This window comes from Stegostoma tigrinum, chromosome 28, assembly GCF_030684315.1.
Source record: "Stegostoma tigrinum isolate sSteTig4 chromosome 28, sSteTig4.hap1, whole genome shotgun sequence".
Taxonomy (NCBI): domain Eukaryota; kingdom Metazoa; phylum Chordata; class Chondrichthyes; order Orectolobiformes; family Stegostomatidae; genus Stegostoma; species Stegostoma tigrinum.
This window is the reverse complement of record NC_081381.1, coordinates 26,816,050-26,836,597: the sequence shown is the minus strand read 5'-3', so window position 1 is coordinate 26,836,597 and position 20,548 is coordinate 26,816,050. Positions and strand designations below refer to the sequence as shown.

The following is a 20,548-nucleotide window of genomic DNA, read 5'->3' as shown; positions in this document are numbered from 1 at the left end:
TATGAACATTTTTCAAAACTTCGCTATCTATTTCCCCACATTCTATCTTCCATATCCTTCTCCACAGTAAATAATGATGCAAAATACTTGTTTAGTATCTGTCTCTCCTCTTTCCAACCCCCCCTCCCCACCCACCAAAGTCCTATGGTTCCATATATAGGCAGTCCTGCTGATCTTTAAGGGGTCCTATTCTCTACAAAGTTACTCTTTTGTCCCTAATGTATTTATAAAATCCTTTTGGATTCTCCTTAACCCTGCGGTTGTTGACTGGCTTGCTGAGCTGATGAGAACAAGCTTGCTTTGCAAGCAAGTCAACAGCCTCACCCTCGCCCTCCCCCACTACATATCTTTTGCCAAAACTTTGATCTCCTTAAACCTATTTGCAAAGGCTATCTCATATTCCCATTTTGCTCTGCTGATTTCCTTGTTATGAATGTCTGCTGCCTTTGTACTCTTCTAAGGATTCACTTGATCTCTGCTGTCTGTACCTGACACATGCATCCTTCTTTTTCTTGACCATGACCTCTGTTTCGCTAGTCATCCAGCATTCCGTACAGCTACCAGCCTTGCCCTTCACCCTGACAAGAACCTACTGTTCCTGGACTATGGTTATCTCATTGTTGTAGGCTTCCCATTTTCCAGCTGTCCCTTTTACCTGTAAACTTCCGACCCAATCAACTTTTGAAAGTTGCCTAATACCACTAAAGTTGGCCTTCCTCCAGTTAAGTACTGTAAATTTAGATCCGGTCTGTCCTTCTCCATCGCTGTTTTAAAACTAATAGAATTATGGTTGCTGGCCCCAAAGTGTTTCCCCCAGTGAACACTTCAGTCACCTGCCCTGCCTTATTTCTCAAGAGTAGGTCAAGTTTTACACCTTCTCTAATAGGTCCATCCACATGTGAATCAGAAAAATTTCTTGTACACATTAAACAAATTACTCTCCATCCAATCCTTTAACACCAAGGTTGTCCCAGTCTGTGTTTGGAAAGTTAAAATCCTTTACCTTAACCTTACAAATAACTGAGATCTCCTTACAAATTTGTTTCTCAATTTCCCGCTGACTATTGTTCGGGGGGGGTGGTGTGTGGTGGTGGCGTGGGTGAAATCTACAGTGCATTCCCAGTAAGGTGAGCATTCCTTTCTTATTTCTGCATTCTATCCAAATAACTACCCTAGACACATTCCCAGGAGTATCCTTCCTAAGTACAGTTGTAATGTTATCCCTAATTGAAAATGCCACTCCCCTTCTCTCTTGCCTCCCTTTATATCCTTCCTATAGTATCTATGCCCTGAAACATTAAGCTGCCAGCCCTGTCCATCCCTGAGCCACGTCTCTGATTGCTGTGATATCCCAGTCCCATATTCCCAACCATGACCTCCGTTCATGTGCCTCTCCTGTTAGGCCTCTTGTCATGAAATAAATGCAGTTTAATTTATCAGTCTTACCTAAGGCTCCGTTTTTTTTCTGCCTGCCCTGACTCTTTGATTTTGCTTCTTTCCTCAACTGTACCAGTCTCAGACTGATCTCTATCCTCACTATCTCCTTGGGTCCCACCCCACGATTACTAGTTTAAATCCTCTGAGCAGCTCTAGCAAGTGCCCCCAGCAGTGTATTAGACCCCTTCCAATTCTGGTGCAATCTGTCCTTCTTATTACAGGTCACTTCTACCCCAGGAGAGATTCCAGTGCTCCAAAAATGTGAAACTTTCTTCCTTGCACCAGTTCCTCAGCCATGCATTCAACTGCTCCATCCTCCTATTCCTACCTTGACTAGCTTGTGGCTTTGGGAGTAATCCAGATATTACTACTCTCGAGGAAAATCTTTATAAATTCGTGCCTAATTTCCTATTTGCTTTAGAATTTCATCCTTTTGTTCCTCAGATTCTTATCCTTTTATGTGTTGATCTTGTTGAAATAAGAGCTGAATAATTCCACCACGATGTAGCCAAGAGTTTCTAATGAGGCTATTTTGCTAGTTTGTGTTTAAGCAAATAAATGTTTGGGAAAATAAAGTGTGTGTGGTCATTCTTTGAACATTTTTAAAAAACACTCTCTTAAAAATGTGGTTAAAAGTATAATGCGATGACTTGAGTTTATTTGATTAACACTTCCATTCCAAGCAATGACAGGATGTTTTATTCACTACAACACTGAAACATAACTGATTTTCATATTGAGAACATTTGACTCATTTCCTTTCCTCTTTTCATGTTAATTTCAGTTTCTATTTTGTCCTAAATCATTGACTTGTACTTATGTTGTACATTTCATGTTATATTTTCAAAATTTGTTTTTTTAATTCTGATGCCTATTCATTACTGTTATTACATTAATGAGTTAGAATGTTTTTGAAATTACTTAACTTGAAATGAACAGATTATGGTCGTCATTAGTTTCATTAGATCCATCAAAATAATAGGCAAAGTACAAGTTTCAAATTAATTGCTTGTAAACTAATATTGCAGACCATGCTTTATCAGTGAAAATTTTCTCCCCCCTCTTATCGTTCAAGATCTCCCCATACAATCTGGAAGATATTCTCACTTGTTTGAATTTGGCCAAAAACAGCTGATATCAATTTCCAGCTAAGAATAACTCAGTATTAAAAAGATTAAGAGAATATTCTTGATTTTAAACTTTCCTTTCCTGCCCACTTAAATGCTTAACTAAAAAGAGTATGGAGCTTTTGGAATTTGTTTTGTTAGTGTAAAGGCAGAAGGCTGGGTTCAAGTACCATATGCTGTAGAGGTAAGTCATAACATGCCTGAACAGGTGATTAATAATACCTAAAGCTTTCAGCTTTGTCAACCTCCCATACTACTTGATGTACGTTGTCTTTTTTGGTGGTGTTAGCTGAGATAAGGATATCTCGGCTATCCTGAGATATAGAAGAACTCCTGGCTGTTCTTCAGCTAGTTTCATGAGATCCTTAACATTTATCAATTGCTATCGTCTCTTTAATCTCTAATTTAAAGAATCACACCTGTGATGTCCAGTAGATATCTGCACAGGTGTTTTTACACAATTTGTGTTAGTCCCCAATCCAGATTCCTTTGACTGAAGGCTTACGTATGTATTCAAGAGTTATGTATGTAGTCACATGATACATCTCTCTATAGTAAGTAATTGACTGTGGAGCATGGTGTCATTGTCTCCCCCTAGGGACAAGTGTGCATGATAGATGGGGAATGAAGTGGGGTGGAGATTGGCAGGGAGGTGGGGAGGCATGGTTGAATGCACAATGTTTGAATGAGATATTTTAAGTATATTGATAAAGTGCTGATATAGAACATAGAACATTACAGCACAGAACAGGCCATTCAGCCCACGATGCCGACCATTGATCCTCATGTATGCACCCTCAAATTTCTGTGACCATATGCATGTCCAGCAGTCTCTTAAATGTCCCCAATGACCTTGCCTCCACAACTGCTGCTGACAGCGCATTCCATGCTCTCTCAACTCTGTGTAAAGAACCCGCCTCTGACATCCCCTCTATACTTTCCTATATGGATCTATATCTGCTATGATCCATTTCTGGAAAGGATTATCTAATTTTCCATCTATGAATTTCAGTTGGGCTCAAAAACAACTCATGCCTTTACTAATGCTAAAAACCTAACAAAAATGTGGATGAAGTAATATAGTTTGTCACTTCTGAGAAGGTTGAATTCTTCCTATAGCTGTTTCCTTTAATTACACAAGTAGGGATTTGTTAGTAGGTATAAAATCCCCTTATACCTTGACCAAGTGGACATCTTTCAGATGTAAACTTGGACAGTAATTATCAGTATGTTATTTAAACAAGTGATCCAAGAGTTGGCGCAATCTTCTTATATTGACTCAGCTAATTCAGTGTAGACTAGGACTCAAATTTGGAATCTTTGTTTTGTATAATCTTTTGCTTCTGCCTACTAGGCTTTGGACAATGCCAGAGATTGATTTTCTGTTAATATTCTAAATTTCTGTATAGGATGGTTTGGATTCTCCTTTTTGCTCTATATTTTCTTCTTTGTTTGCGATATTTTCTATCGTTTCTTCTTTCACCCCTGTATTTGCAAACTCATTTTCCTACTTAGAAGCAATGCTTTTTCTCCTTTTGTATTAATTCAAGCCTTTTGTTTCCTGTTACCTATTTCAGCTTGCTTTTGAAACAGACACACTTGTTGGCTACTAATAAAGGTCACAGCAAATACACAGTACCCAACAAGAAAGACTTAGATCAAGACTTGGGTCAATAGCAAGAAGAAACTAATTCACTGCTCCCATTACCTTTCTAGTTTTGCTATTGTAAACTAATATTTTTAAAGGGACAAAAATCCAACTAAATTGGACCTAAATTATTTTCTTATAAGATTGCTCATGGAGAACACTTTTTAAAAAAAGACATCATACAATTGAAAATATGCAACAGATAATACAAACAATATTGGCTCTTTGATTAAGGAAGCCATTCACCCATTACGTCTTTTGTGGCACTTAAAGAACAATCCAGCAAGTTTCAGTTGATGAAACCTGGCTCCATCTGTGTAAAAGTGGGTCTCTTGTTTTTCAAGAATCCAGAAGTCTGATTTGTGACACTTGATCTGATTGATTACTACAAATCACATGGAGCAAGTAGAAAGTCAGGAGGATCTCGACTTTTTCTTGAATGCAAACACTATTTTTTTGGTAAAATAAGAATCATTGCTTTTCCTCCTTATCCTAGGTTGGTTTTTATCACTTTGCTCACTCGTTTGTTCGAGGGAATTGGAGAAATGAGCAAGAAAGCACCTTCTCACTAATGGCAAAATCTTGTCATGACATTGACATCATCAACAGTTTGATGTTTGGAAAGAGGTGAAAAACATTTGCAAAACCATCCTTGTAAGGGAAGGGGATATATTTTGGCACTTACAGATGTTCTCTTTGAAGGGCCCAGGATCATTTCCGGACTCTTCTGAGCTAGCTGGGCCTTAGTTGCTATTGACTATATTGTCTTATTGGTTTAGGTAGGTCTTTGATTGCCATGAAATTACTCCTGTTGGAAAATGCACATGTGAACTTTGTGTCAGGGTGGGATTGAGCTGAGCTGTGACTTTTGCCCTTTGATCAAATTACTTGTCAACCGTTGCTGTACAGGTTAACACAAAAAAATCAATTCCAGTAAACAATTATTTTTCCTAATGGGAGGGTGGAGCTGGCCCAAGATAGTGTCTGAAAAATATAAGTTATGGTGTGTGAGAAGGAAATTATTCTGCTTATAATGAGAACAGCAAATTCCTAATAATTGCTCTTTGAAAATTCCAACATAACTCTCCAAATTAGTAAATTTAGTAATTTAAACTTCTCAGAGCACAGTCACATTTGTATTCTGAATGGTATTTGTCTCCCAACTATCTGCTCATCATGCTCATTCAACACAAGTATTTAATAACAACAATACCATCAGGTTTGAGAGTCTTTTAGCATAAACATGTCCTATGACTTGGTGGCAAGTGGTTTAACTTGTGTATTTTTAACATGTTATCTTAGGATAACTTGCTTTTCCAATTGTAATAAACCACCTGATAATTTGGCAACCTTGTGTAATCTGACCAGAAAGATATTAGAATGGGTAGTATATTATCATGGATAGAAGATTGCCTAAATAACAGACGACAGAAATTTGTGGTAAAGGAGGCATTTCAAAATGGCAACCTGTAACTAGTGGAGTGCCACAGGAATCCATGCTGATGACACAATATTATTTACCATACATGTTAATGATTTCAATAATGAAAGCGAATGTACTGTTTGTGAGTGATACAAAAATAGGTGGGAAACCAAGTAGTGAAAATGACACAGTCTACAGAGGGCTGTAGATGGGTGAAGTGACTAGGCAAAAGCTTGACATGTGGAATATAATCTGAGAAAATGTGAGGTTATGCATTTTGGCAGGAAGAACAGAAGAGCTGAATATTATTTACATTGACAAAGACTGGAGAAAGTTACAGCGCAGAGATTTTGGTGTTCTCATGCATCCAAGTTCACCTGGTACTATGGAAGGCAAATACGTGTTGGCCTTTATTTCCAAGGTAATAAAGTATAAATATAGTATCAGTGATAATGGGAACTGCAGATGCTGGAGAATTCCAAGATAATAAAATGTGAGGCTGGATGAACACAGCAGGCCAAGCAGCATCTCAGGATGCTCCTGAGATGCTGCTTGGCCTGCTGTGTTCATCCAGCCTCACATTTTATTATCAAAGTATAAATATAGTTGGGGGGGGGGGGCGCGTTCCATAAAACAATGTAAAGCACTAGTCAGATCTCAGATCTCTGCTCGAATGTTATGAATATTTTTGGTCCCTTTCTGTAAGAAAAGGTATATTGCATTAGAAGCAGTCCAGAGAAGGTTCACTGTGTTGAGTCTGTAATGTAGAAATTTTCTTAAGGATGTTGAGTAGGCTGGACTTGTACTCACTTGCAGTTTAGTAGATTGAAAAATGACCTTACTGAAATGTAAGATTTTTAAGGCTTGACAAATTGATGCAAAGAGATTGTTTCCCTTTTGGGGCATTCAAGGACCAGAGGACATAATCTCAGAATAAGGGGAGACAAGGAGGAAGTATTCTCTGAGGCTAATCAATCTGTAATTCTTTATTGCAGAAGGCAGTAGAAGCTTGGTTGCTAAATATAATCGAGTCTGAGATAGTGTTTTTAATTGTCAGGGAAGGAAAGGAAGGTAGGAAAGTGAAGTTGATAATAGTCACGATCTCATTGAATGGTGGAGCATCACTTGATGGGCTAAATGGTCACTTCTCCTCCTATGTCTTTTGATTTTGTGATCTCAATTGGGATGAGATTAAACCAGTAAATTATTAAAAGTAAACCACTTTTTCTCGACTAATTTCCAACTATTTAGCTGCCAAATTAGAGTCCCATTCAGTGGTATTTGCATTGATGTCCATCGAGGCAAATGCAGCGCATCCTGTTGTTCAAGGAAAGGAAAACAGATCTTATACTTAAATATCTATGGCAAGAGTTCCAATTCATTATCTTAATACATGCAAATGTTCCAGTTAAATGTTCCCCATAACTTTCCACAGATTGCTACTAGACTATTCATTCTTGGGATGTAAGGGTCATTGGAAAGGTTGACATTTATTGGCTATCTGTAGTTGCCTGCTAATAATATGGTGTGCCTTCTTGACTAATGAATTAGTGTCAACAACAGATTAATTTGTTAAAATACCTTAAAGATCTCTAGACAATTAACCATGTTGGTGTGGGCCTAAGGTCAGATATAGACCAGACTGAATAAGGATTGCAGGTTTCTTTAAAGGGTATCAGTCAAAGATGGATTTTAATGTCAAATCCAACTGCTGCATTAGGGTTTGAATTCACGTTTATTTGGATTATTAGTTGAGACCTCTGGATTGTTGTATTCCCACTTAAGCTACAAGGATGAGAAATACAGTGTTGAATGGTACAATAAGAAGCTATTTGAGATATTTTATTTTCCTTTTTAAGGTGCATCAAGGTATCATCGTTTGGATCTCTCTCTCATTTTACCAAAGCTGACAAGGTCAGTATTAGTTTTTTAAAAACTAGTGATAAACCCGACACCAGTTTGTAGACTTAAGTTCCATAGGACCCTGAAAGTTTGCAGGACAGAAAGAAGCTATTTGTTTTGTTGTGTCTGTTGAATCTCTTTCTAAAGTAATCCACTTGCCTAACTTCCTGTCCTTCAAATATTCCAGCTCTTGAGATATTGGTTATTTTTGATAAATATAACTCAGCATGATGTGAAGTAATACTGACAAGTTCGTGTTATGTTTTGGTTTGTTTGAAACAGGTTGTTTTTACAGAAATCAGCAGTAATTAGGGCAATTAGCAAAGGCCGCAAGATTGAGATATGGCTTTATTGGCCATGAGCTGAATTACTCAAGTTAAACCGTGTTGAGTTGAGAATCAGTATCATTAATGTTTTTGAAAGGCTGCCTTTAAAGTGCATTATGTAGAATTTGGACATTAGCCAAGGCTTCTTTTCCTGATCGCCAAGGAATGATCTTTGCAAAGTACATGTATGTGGAAATGGTGGGTTAGAACAGGATGTGGATGGCTGTGACGATTTGTCAATCAGTTAGTTTAGTTATTGATGTACTATTCAGTGCTATATTTGCAGAATTTTGAGTGAAGTTCTAGAGGGATACTTTCATACATGTTACAGTATCCAATCACATTTTGAGGAAAGGACAAAAGTGGAGGCCAACAAATAACATGTATGAATAGGTACAACTGGTTAATTCTGTGTACTTCATTGGCGGCTTGAACTCAACATCTCCTCTTGTTCCTTGTTAATGAACTTTGTGATTCAATCCCCCTTCAATTGGTATCAGGCTGCAAATGGGAATTCACAAAGATGCACAAAGTACAACTGAACTAAAGTAATGGGTTTGACCAAAACCAGGGGAGGCACCACTAAATTCTTAAATGAATTTTGTTTTCTGATTGTGATTGCAGGTCCAACCTGCATGATGACCTGAATTACAGTTTCACCACAGGGTTCCACCGAACTTGATGTATCATCCTAATTTTCATTTTTAACTCTACACAGTTCATGTTAAGCACAAAATCTGAATAACTGTAATATGGATTCTCAAATGTAGAAAATCAGATATAGTTTAGTAATGTGGTCAAACTGTTGATCCCAATTGTTCTATTTATGTTGTACAGAAATATAATTAGATCTGTGACAATTCAGCAAGTTTATACATGTGCAACTGAACTGTGAAGGCCACAAGGTCATCAGCTTAATTTCTCATGGTTATTAAATCATTTGATCCCTGGTCTAAGGAACATTCCCATCCCTGATAACTATCCAGTCACCCTTGTTTGAACTACATTCTGTGAACTGGTGAAATATGGATCAGGCTTATCAGTGATGTCTGAGAGTTGACTAGTTTGTCAACAAACATTATTACAGTTCACCAATGTATAAAGGCCACCTTGCTGAGCTGCCAAAGGCCAAACCCATGACTATCAAACTACTCCAGCAATTGATCAAAACCTGAAAGAGAAAGGAATGAAGATTGAGCAAAAAAAAAGCTATTATATGAATATACATATAGAACATAGAACAATACAGTGCAGAATAGGCCCTTCGGCCCTCAATGTTGCGCTGACCTGTGAACTAATCTAAGCCCCTCCCCCTACACTATGAATTCACTGCCTCAGAATTTCAAAGTTGTGGACCCATTTCTCGCATCTTCCCATTCTCCTGCATTACAGAAACCCAAGCTTAACGCAATCACTTAAATAAAAGTTGTGATACTTCTGACTTGTTAGGCCAATCAAAGTTATTGATGATTTGATATTGTCATTAGGTATGAACCATAAACTACTGGTGCAAGGCATAAAACACCTTCTCCACTTTGTCAGTTTTATTACTTCTGGAAGCATTTTGAACAAATTTTTATGAAATTGGTTATTTTTAAAGATCCAGATCCAATTGTACCTGTTTCCCTACTGAGAGATTGCTCTTTGCATGTATGACTTAATAATGTGTTGATATGTAGAAAATAGGAGCAGGATTTGCCATTTGATCCTTTAGAGCCTATTCTGCCTTTCCACAAGATCATGGCTGATCATCAATCTAAATACCATAACCCCCACTATTTCTCTCCATATCTTTAGCCATGAACTGTATAGGAGCTACAGTAAGTCATTCAGCCCCTGAAATTTGTTCCACCGTTCAATGGGATCATGGTTGATCTGTAACTGAACTCTCTCATATCTGCTCACAAACTAAAACAGAATTTGCTAGAAAAGGTCAGCAAGTCTGGCAGTATCTGTGTTCTGAGGAAGGATCACCGGACCTGAAATGTTAACTCTTATTTCTCTTCACAGATGCTGCCAGACCTGCTGAGCTTTTCCAACAAATTCTGTTTTTGTTTCTGATTTATAGCATCCACAGTTCTTTCAGTTCTTTTTAAAAAATGTATATACTGGCTTTTTGCCCACCTTCCTTACCTGCTTTGCTTAACAAAAACACATCTATCTCAGATTTAAAATTAACAACTGATCTACCATCCACTGCCGTTTATGGAACAGAATTACAAATATCTCCCACCCTTTGCATGTAGAAGTGCTTCCCAATGGCTTCCTTGAACGGTCTGGCCGTAACAGTCAGAAAATGACCCCAAGTTCTAGAATCCCCAACTTGTGGAAATAGTTTCTTTATCCACCCTATCCTTTCCTGTTAACATCCTTTAAACTTTGATCAAATCTCCCCTTAACACTCTATGTTCCGAATAAACAGGCCTAATTTGATTAATTGCTACTTATAAATTTAATACCAGTAGTACCATTCTTGTAAACTTAAGTTTTTACATCCTCCCAGGTCAATGCATCCTTCCTGAGGTATAGTGCCAAATCTACACACAGTACTCCAATTGTTGTCTAACCAGGGTTTTTGTTTTGTTTTTTTACAACCACAGCGTAACCTCTGCATCATAGAACACAGAATGGTACAGCACAGGAACGGACCCTTCAGGTCATCAATTCTGTGCCGATTATGATGCCATTTTATCTGTCTGTCTGTGTCTAATTCTGCCTAAACATTACTATCATATCTGCTTCTACCACTTCCCCATTCCAGGCACCTACCACCCTCTGTTTGTATTTTAAAAACAAAAACTCTCTTTGCACACCGTTTTTAGATTTTTCCCCTCTCACCTTAACCCTACTGCTTTTATGTCACCCATTGGCCTCTGACACTACCAAAAATAATCCAAGTTTTTCCAACCTGTCCTTATAGGTAATACAAGTAAGAGGTAATTAAAAAAAACTTCAGGCTACATCCTAGTAAATTTCTTCTGCACCCTCTAAAGCTTCCACATCCTTTTAATGTGCTGACCAGAACTGCATGTAATACTCCAAACATAGGCTGACTAAAGTCTTATACAGTTGCAACATTACTTGGCAACTTGTATACTTAATGTCCTGACTGATGAAAACAAGCATACAGTTTGCCTTACCACCTTATCCACTTGTGTTGCCACTTTCAGGGAGCTATGGACTTTTATCCGAACATCTCTCTGTATATCAATGCTTCTAAGAATACTGCCACTTACTGTATATTTTCTTCTTGCATTTGACCTTACACTTGTCTGGACTAAACTCCATCTGCCATTTCCCCACCCAATTTTTCAACAGAGCTATATCCTGCTGTATCTGTTGATAACCTTCCACACAATCCACAACTCTACCAATGTTGGTGTCATCTGCAAACTTACTAATCAGACCACCAACATTTTTTCATCCATTTTCATTTATACATATTGCAAACAAACAACAGAGGCCCCAGCTTTTGATTAATCCACTCATGGGACGTTAGCATTCCTGGCTGGGCCAGCATTTATTGCCTGTCCCTACCTGCCCTTGAGAAGGTGTTGGTGAGTTCCCTTCTTGAAATGCTGCAGGCCACCAGTTGAAGGTTGATCCACAATGCTCTTAGTGAGGAAAAAGTATAGCCCCTTCCCTAGTTGGACTACATGCTGTGTTAAGAAACCCTCCTGGATGTACCCAATAAATTCTGCCCATAAAGTTAAAAATATAGCAGCCGAATTTAAAGGCTTCCCAATCCACTGGTTTCCCACTAATTTTCACCACATTGTATGCTTTTTCTTTTGCTTTTATGCTACCCCGACTTCTCTTGTGAAACTAAAATAATCCTAGGCTCTTCAGAAGTACAAAGGAAGCAGAAAAAGAATTCGAACAAGAAATTAAGAGGGCTAGAAGGGGCCTGAAATGCCCTTGGAAAGTAGGATTACAGGGCAGCCCAAGGCATTTTATACATATTTTAGGAGCAAGAGGGTAGCTAGGGAAAGGGTAGGTCCACTCAAGGACAAAGGATGGAATTTATGCAGGAAGCCAGAGGAAGTGGAAGTGATTGCCTCATCCTTTAGTATGCTTCATCTTTGTTGGGATGAATTTCTCTGTGCCTCCTGAGTTACCCCCAGAAACTCCTGCCATTGCTGTTGCAACATCTGCACTGCAATGCACCCGTTCCAATCAATTCTGGCTAGTTTCTCTCATGTCTATGTAGTTACCCTTACTGAATTGTAACACTGTTGCATCTGCTTCCAGCTTCACCTCTTCAAACTGCAGAATGAATTCATCATGAGGGGATAGCAGGAACTGCAGATACTGGAGCTAGAGGAACACAGCAAGTCAGGCAGCATCACAGGAGTAGGAAAGTTGAGGTTTTGGGTCGGGACCTTTGTCCAGAAATGGGGGGGGGGAGAAAAGTGGAGGAGGGGTGGGACTGGGGGAAGGTAGGTGGGATGGTGGTGGGTGGATACAGGTAGGGGGTAGTAGGGATTGGTCAGTGGGAAGGGTCGGGAGGATAGGTGGGAGACAAGATGGACAAGTTGCCTCAGAGCAAAGAGGCAAGGATGAGAGGGCGATTTGGACATAAGATGAGGCTGGGGGTAGAGGTGAATTCTGTGTTCAGGCCATTGGTTTGTAGGCTCCTGAGGCAGAATGTGAGGTATTGCTCCTCCAATTTGCGTGTGATGTCACTGTGGCACTGGATGAGGCCCAAGATGGACAAGCCATCAAGGGAGTGGGAGAGGGAGTTAAACTGATTAGTAACTGGAAAGTGTTGTCAATTATCGTGTACAGAGTGCAGATGCTGAACGAAACAATCCCTGAGCCTGTGCTTGATCTAACCGATATAGAGGAAGCCACATCAGGAGCACTGGATACAGTAGACGAGGTTGGAGGACGTACAAGTGAACCCCTGTTGGATGTGGAAGGTTTGCTGTGGGCCTTGGATGAAACTGAGGGGAAAGGTATAGCACTTCCTGTGGTTGCAGGAAAGGTGCTGGGGCTTGTGGAGTTAATGAAGAGTGTGGAGTAGATGAGGGAATCGTGGAGTGAGCAGTGTTGGTGAGCTCCCTAATCAAGCCTTCCTCATTACACATCATCAAATCCAGAATTGCCTATTCTCTGCTGGGTTCTACCATAAGCTACTCCAAAAAAAGTTTCGCAGACATTCCATGAATTCCTTTTCTTTAGATCCACTAGCAACCTGAGTTTTTTTTTACCCCTCAACCCATCAGCATATTGAAGTCCCCTATGATTATTTAGTGTCTTTCTCACATGCCTTTTCTATCTCCTGATTTATTTTCATTCCCACATCTTGACTACTACTAGGAGGCCTGTACATTATTCAGACCAACTCCCTTCTGGTTGCTCAACTCTGGTTGTACAAATTTTATGCCTTCTGACTCTCTACATTACTTCTTACTATTGATTAAATTTTGTTTATTACTAACACAGCAACCTGTTCCCTCTGCCATTTGCCTATTCATTTGGTAGGATGCATATCCTTGGATATTTAATTCCCAGCCCTGATCCCCTTGCAGCCACTTCTCTTTGATACCCACAACATCGTGCCTGCCAATTGCAATCTGTGCTACGGGCTCATTTACCTTGTTTGGTACACTGCATGCATTTAAGTACAATATCCTCAGTCGTATGTTGGCTGCCCCCCCCCACTTTTCATTGTCATACACTCACCTGCTGTGCCTGAAGTTAGAGTATGGAAAGGATCAGGAATCTATGTCCTATTATTTCCTGTGGAAATTTTAATAACTTCTGCTGAGCCCTTTTTCCATAGTTTTCCATGTGACTGAACCTAACCCCCTACTTTTTAATTTTAAAGCCCTATTCACAGCTCTAGTTAAAAGCCATGTGATTGACCAGAACTCTGGTCCCAACATGATTCAGGTGGAACTCATCCTGTTGGAACTGCTCCCTCTTTCCACTATACTGGTGCCAATATTACATGAATTCAAATCTGTTTCTCCCAAACCAGTCTTTGAGCTGCTCATTAATCTTTGTTGATCCTGTACCAATTTGTTCATGGCTCAGGTATTAATCCAGTGATTACCTTTTTGGTTCTGCATCTTAATTTAGCCCCTAGCTGCTCATATTCCCTCAGCAGAATCTCTTTCTTCTATTTCTGTCTATCACTCCAGATGTGATTTCTTCTGCTTGACTGTGTGAAGCGTACTTATCCTGTCTGAGGTCCTGGTACTGAGGGAGTTCCAGTCAACATAGGAGAAGTTAAAATTACTCACTAAAACAGATCTTTCTTTACATCTTTCTCTGATCTATCTGTCTCCTGTTGGCTACTGGGAGGCCAACAGCCTAACCATATCTTTATGATTAGCCCTTTCATGTTGCTAAATTTTCCTCATGAACTTCCTGGATAAGTCCTCCAAGATGTCCTTTTTTAGTCCAGCTGTTACATTATTCTTAATCAGTGATACAACTCCCCAACCCCTCTTACACTCCTCTCTCTCTTGCCTGAAATGTCAAAACCCTGGATTCTTGAGCTGCCAGTCCTGCCCTTCTCTCAACCAGATTTTAGTAATCACTACAATATCATCGTCCCATGTACTAATCCAGGCTCTAATATCGTCTGCCTCATATACTGCCTGTTACACTTATTGCATTAAATTATATACATGTCAGCCCGCCAGTCCTGCCATATTCATGAAGCTGCTCTGCCTACTTTTCCTATGAGACATTTTTGACTTGATATCAACCTTCTCCTCAAACACTCCACATGCTGATCTACTGTTGTTTCCCAACCCCCTACCATATTAGTTTAAAGCCCCCCCAAGTGGCACTAGGAAACCTGCAAGGACATTGCTGTTCCTCCAGTCTAGGAGCGACCTGTCCTTGTACAGGTCCCTCCTGTCCTCGAAGAGATCCCAATGATCCAGTTACCTGAAGCCCTCCCTCCCTCCTACACCACCTCTTTAGCCAATCACTCAACTATATTACCATCATCTTTCTGGCATCACTAGCACACACTTATGAAGTAATCCTGAGTTTGCAACCATAGAGGCCCTGCTTTTAAACTTCCTACCCAACTCACTAAACTCCCTTTGCAGGTCCTCACTTCTCTTTTTGCCTATGCTGTTAGTACCAAAATGGAGCAGGATCTCTGACTAACCTCCCCTTTCTGAATATCCTGTCCTGGCTCAGATATTCTTGATGCTTGCACCAGCGAGGTAGTACATATCCAGAACTCTCGCTCGTGGCAACAGAAATGCCTATCTGTGCCCTTGACGACAATACAGTCCTCTATCACGACTCTTTACCTACACTTCGGTCCTCCCTGCTGTACAACAGAACCACTGAGACACGAGCACCCTCACCCAGAATAAAGCTATCTAAACTGGTGTACCGGTTTGAGAGTAGAATGGCCACAGGGGGCACCTGCACTGCCAACCCACACTTAGTCTTTCTAACCCACTGTTTTTCTATGTATGTAGCTATTACTTGTGGTTTGACAGCTCACCAGATGTGCTGTTTGTGGTATTCTTAGCCTCATGGATGCACCATAGTGAGTCTTGCCACTCAATTTGGCAAATCAGGACCTGTGGCTGAATATACTTTCTGCATCCTGAACTCCAGTCCTCCAGATATAAATGCTAGCATTCCAATAGCTTTCTTGATTATTTTCTCTATCTGTTTGTGACATTTCAAAAATCTGTGCACTTGAACTCCGAATCTTCTTTGAACGTCCACCAGATTTAACTTCATACCATTTAGAAAGTTCCCTGACCCATCCTTTCTGGTCCAAAATAAATAACCTAACACTTAGTCGCATTGAATTCCATCTGCCATAGTTTTTCCCATTCACTTCACTTAATCTATCAATGCTGAAGTTTATACTATCACCTATACTGGCTACAGTGCTACCTAATTTATCATGAGCAAATTTAGATATATGCCTCTCTATTGCCATTATCCAAGTCATTAATAAATAATGTCAGTAATTGAGGTCCGAGCACTGGTCACGTGCCAATTTGAGCACCCACCCTACTTTCTTTCATCTTCCATTCAACCAATTTCCTAGCCATGTCAGTAATAAGCTCTCAAATTTCATAGGCTTCCAACTTAGTTAACAGTCTGTTCTGTGGGACTTTATCGGTTGCTTCCCAGAATCCATATAAACAACATCGTAGATATCCCTCTGTCCACTAATCTTAGTCACCTCTTTTAAAAAGTTCAGTGAGATTTGTCAGACGTGCCTGACTTGTCATGAATCCATGATGGTTGTCCCTGATTTAACTGTTTTCAAGGTGTTCAGTTTCCCCATCTTTAATTATAGACTCCAACAACTGCCCTGACAAATGTTAGGCCATCTGCTTTGTAATTCCCTGGCTTTCCTTTCAGTGTGGAACTGGAAGAGCACAGCAGACCAGGCAGCATCAGAGGAGTAGGAAGGTTGACATTTCAGGTTGGGACCCTTCTTCAGATATGGGGGAAGAGGGAAAGGAGCTCTGAATTAAATAGAGAGGGGAGATGGGGCGATGGTGGTAGCTGAGTGCTCCACACTGTTATCTCTGACTCCAGCATCTGCAGTTCTTACTATCTCTGGCTTTCCCTGCTTCTTTATAAGACGGAGCAATGTGATATTTTCCAATCCAGAGGGATGACTCCTGTATTTAGGAAATTCTGAAAGATTATAGTTAGGGTGTTTACAATATACTCCCTTACTTCCTTTAAAACTCTCTGATGGAAACCATCAGGTTCTGGGGATTTGTCACTCTCTAATTTCCTCATCATTGAAGGTTCACATGTGTTTAGTTTATTCAGTTCCTGCTTCTGTCAGTTTCTTAACTTCTGGTAAAGTCTCAGTTTTTAACCTTAGAAAAAGAAGAGGCAAAGTAATTATTCAACACATCTGCTGTTTTCCCCATAGTCTAAAACAGCATTAGGTGTTGTGTACAAACCCCTTGGTAACAGCTGTGATGCACTAGATTGTATCAGTACAGAAATTAGCCAAGACTGTAGCAACACCTCCTAATCTCTCCACTTCCAGTCTTTAGTGGGCCAACATTGCTCTCGAGCATCTGCTTTTCCCTTTATGTAACTATTAAAATTTTTATCAATTCTGATGTTCGTAGCAAGTTTCTTTTCAGAATCACTTAGTAATTCTAATAACCTACTTTTTGGATCTTTGCTGGTCTACGTACCTTTCCCATTCATCAGTATCTGGTTTTTTCTTTGCATTTTTGTAAGTCCTCTTAGTTTTACGCTGTCCCTTTGCTGTTTAGTTGCTAGATGTTTTTTCTGAGGTTGAGCTTTTCCCTCTCAAGGGCATAAATTTGGTTCTGTTTTTCATTAAATGTTTCTTTAAACATCCTCTACTGTTCTTCAGTTTTTTGCATATTAGCAGTTTATTTTTCTCAGTTTGCTGTGGACAGCCTCTGTCTTATTAAAGTCAGCCTTTCCTAAATCCAAAGGTCCAACTGATTCATGCTTTTCACTTTCAAATGCTACATTGAACTCTTATGATCACTATTTGATAAATGTTTATATGCAACTGGGTTACTAACTACATCCAGCTCATTACTCTTTTCCAGATCCAATATTGCTTGCACCCTTGTTGCATCAAGGACGTATTACTGCAGGAAATTATTCAGGACACACTCCATTAATATGACCCTGGTGTTGCTACAGTCTTGGCTAATTTCTGCACTGATACAATCTAGTGCATCACAGCTGTTATCAAGGGGTTTGTACACAACACCTAATGCTGTTTTAGATTCTTTACTGTTCAGCTGTTTCACCTATACTGTCCCCACAGAATGCTTTTCTGTCATTCTATCCTACCTCACCACTGACAATTTTGTTTCTAGTCAATAAGGCTTCCAGTTCCTCTGCCATTCTTGCCTGTCTCAGTCGTAAACCTTATCACATGGTATATTTAATTTTCAGTCCTGACCATCCTCCTACCATGCCTCAGTAATGGCTACTATATCAGAATCTCCAATTTGAATTTGTGCTTGCAGCTCATTTATAAGGTCTTAGTGAAAATTTGTAGCTCGGGTTGGGGATGCAGTTGTTCATTTGCTCACCAAGCTGCTTGTTGTGTGGTGCGCAGATGCTTCATTAACATTGTAGGCAACATCATCAGTGCGACCTCTAATTGAAGCATTGGTGTTCTGCTCCATTCCAAACTTATATGATCCTCTGATGTGGTGGGTTTGTTCCTTCTGGTTCTGTTTTTCAGCAGCAGTCTGTGTACTAGGTCTATTTCTATGTGTTTGTTAGTGGAGTCCTGTGTTGAGAAGCAGGCCTCCAGAAATTCCCTTGCATGTCCATTGTTGGTTTGCCTCGATACACACAGACAATGAAGGCCATCAGTTCGACTGGGACAAAGTGACAAGTGAACAACAGACATGCAAGGTAATTTCTGGGGGCCTGGTTCTCAAAACAGGACTCCATTAACAAACACAGAAATAGACCTCCTATACGGACTGCTGCTGAAAAACAGAACCAGAAGTGACAAGACCCACCACACCCAAGGATCATATAAATTTGGAATAAAGCAGAACAGCAACGCTTTGATTAGAGGTTGCCCTGATGATGTTGCCTAGGTGGCAATGAAACGTCTGCATATCACAGAACAACTGTCTTGGCAAGCAAATGAACAGCTACAGCTCATTTAATTTATTCCTACACTGTCTGCATTTGGATATAGAACTCTTATTTGGACCATACACTGTAATCCTCAATACTGATGCTTTATTATGATTTCTGTTTACTATTTTTCTCTTCCAGTTGAATCAGTACACTGCTTTGCTTTGCCATTTCCTGCCATAACTGAAGTAGCATTCTTGACTGTTCCTTTACTCATGTTACTTGATTTTGGAGCTGCATAGACTTCCCCTCCACACCCTCCCCATAATTTACTTGTGTAATCTGGTTATGTCTACCTCCTTTTTTAAAATAGTGTTTTTTAACATAATGTTTTGGCCTCAACTATTTTCAGTAGTAACAAATTCCACAGGCTGTTTACTCTCTGGGTTAACAAATTTCTCCTTGTCTCAGTCCTAAAAGGTTTAGCCGTTATCCCTAAAAATGTGATCTCCACAGTCTGGATTTCCCTACCACTGGGAACAACCTTTCTGCATCTAACCTCTAAAATCCTGTTAGAATCTCATAGAAACTTAGAAAATACTGTTATGAACCAGACCAAACCCCCTCAAAACAAGTCCAGGAGATAGGATCGATGCTAACATTGCCTTATTTTAAAGGCAAGTGTCAGATGTTGTATTCCAGATGCAGTTCCATTTGGTTCAATTACAAGGCTCTAAGCAAAACACACTTTATTCATATACTATAGTTAAAATACAGACAAAATAAAAGAATTAGCTTAACTGTAATTCTGTCAAAATACTTCACAATAATTAACTGCTCTAATATGGTAACATCCCATAAACATACTGTTGGCAAAGACAAATTCAATAAAATAGATTATCTCTGATCACATGTGAGACAATGGGAACTGCAGATGCTGGAGAATCCAAGATAACAAAGTGTGGAGCTGGATGAACACAGCAGGCCAAGCAGCATCTCAGGAGCACAAAAGCTGACGTTTCGGGCCTAGACCCTTCATCAGAGAGGGGGACGGGGAGAGGGTTCTGAAATAAATAGGGAGAGAGGGGGAGGCGGACCAAAGATGGATAGAGGAGAAGATAGGTGAAGAGGAGAGTATAGTGGGGAGGGGCTAGGTCAGCCAGGGGAGTTTGGACAGGTCAAGGAGGCGGGATGAGGTTGGTAGGTGGGAAATGGAGTTGCGTCTTGAGGTGGGAGGAGGGGATAGGTGAGAGGAAGAACAAGTTAGGGAGGCGGGGACGAGCTGTGCTGGTTTTGGGATACGGTAGGGGGAGGGGATGAGCCTGGCTGGTTTTGGGATGCAGTGGGGGAAGGGGGGATTTTGAAGCTGGTGAAGTCCACATTGCTACTATTGGGCTGCAGGGTTCCCAAGCGGAATATGAGTTGCTGCTCCTGCAACCTTTGGGTGGCATCATTGTGGCACTGCAGGAGGCCCATGACGGACATGTCGTCTGAGGAATGGGAGGGGGAGTTAAAGTGGTTCGCGACTGGGAGGTGCAGTTGTTTATTGCGAACCGAGCGGAGGTGTTCTGCAAAGCGGTCCCCAAGTCTCTACACTGGGGAAACCAAGCAATAGTAGCATTACACTTCCCTCCTTATTTTTCTAAGCACTAGTGAATGCAATCCTAACCACCTCAATCTTTCCTCATACAGCCTAGGCAGGACTGACATATGTAAGAAACAGCACAGGTAGCTGTTTACAAGGCAGCAGCCCTGGTTAATTTCTTCCTAGCCCTGCTCTTTGAAGAAAATTGTAGAGTACCTATCATCATGAGATACAAGATCTACCAACTTAGCACAGGCTGAATCAAAGTTAGTGTTTCAAATTGGTACTGTTTAGTTTTAATATGCTGTGGGCTGTTGAGAAAGCATAATCAGTTTTCTTGTGCTGCCCTTGCATTGAGTTGTATATTGCCACTTTTTTGTACCATTATAAGGTAAGGTAACAGTAACTGAAATGACTAACAATTTTCATTCTTCTGTCCAGCCTGAGGGTGCTGCTGACCGATGCTTGGATTGTGCAGTAGAGAAGTGTTGCCCATACTCTGCTAAGAAACTTTATCTGGAAGGTGTCAAGAATGTGAGTAGA

The 20,548-nt window shown here is 40.2% G+C and overlaps 1 protein-coding gene across 5 annotated transcripts in view; it reads left to right on the top strand.

Annotated features, from left to right (window-relative positions):
• The window catches only part of zgc:154075 (uncharacterized protein LOC556929 homolog), a 200,366-nt gene that overhangs the window by 82,000 nt on the left and 97,818 nt on the right, over positions 1-20,548 (top strand). For 4 of the 5 annotated variants that reach the window (XM_059655659.1, XM_048561747.2, XM_059655660.1 and 1 more), the window contains exons 8-10: positions 4,709-4,839; positions 7,495-7,549; positions 20,447-20,539. In XM_059655659.1, coding sequence (XP_059511642.1) covers positions 4,709-4,839; positions 7,495-7,549; positions 20,447-20,539 — 279 coding nt within the window. The remainder of the gene's footprint in view (positions 1-4,708; positions 4,840-7,494; positions 7,550-20,446; positions 20,540-20,548) is intronic. The other variant, XM_059655661.1, reaches the window with a different exon arrangement.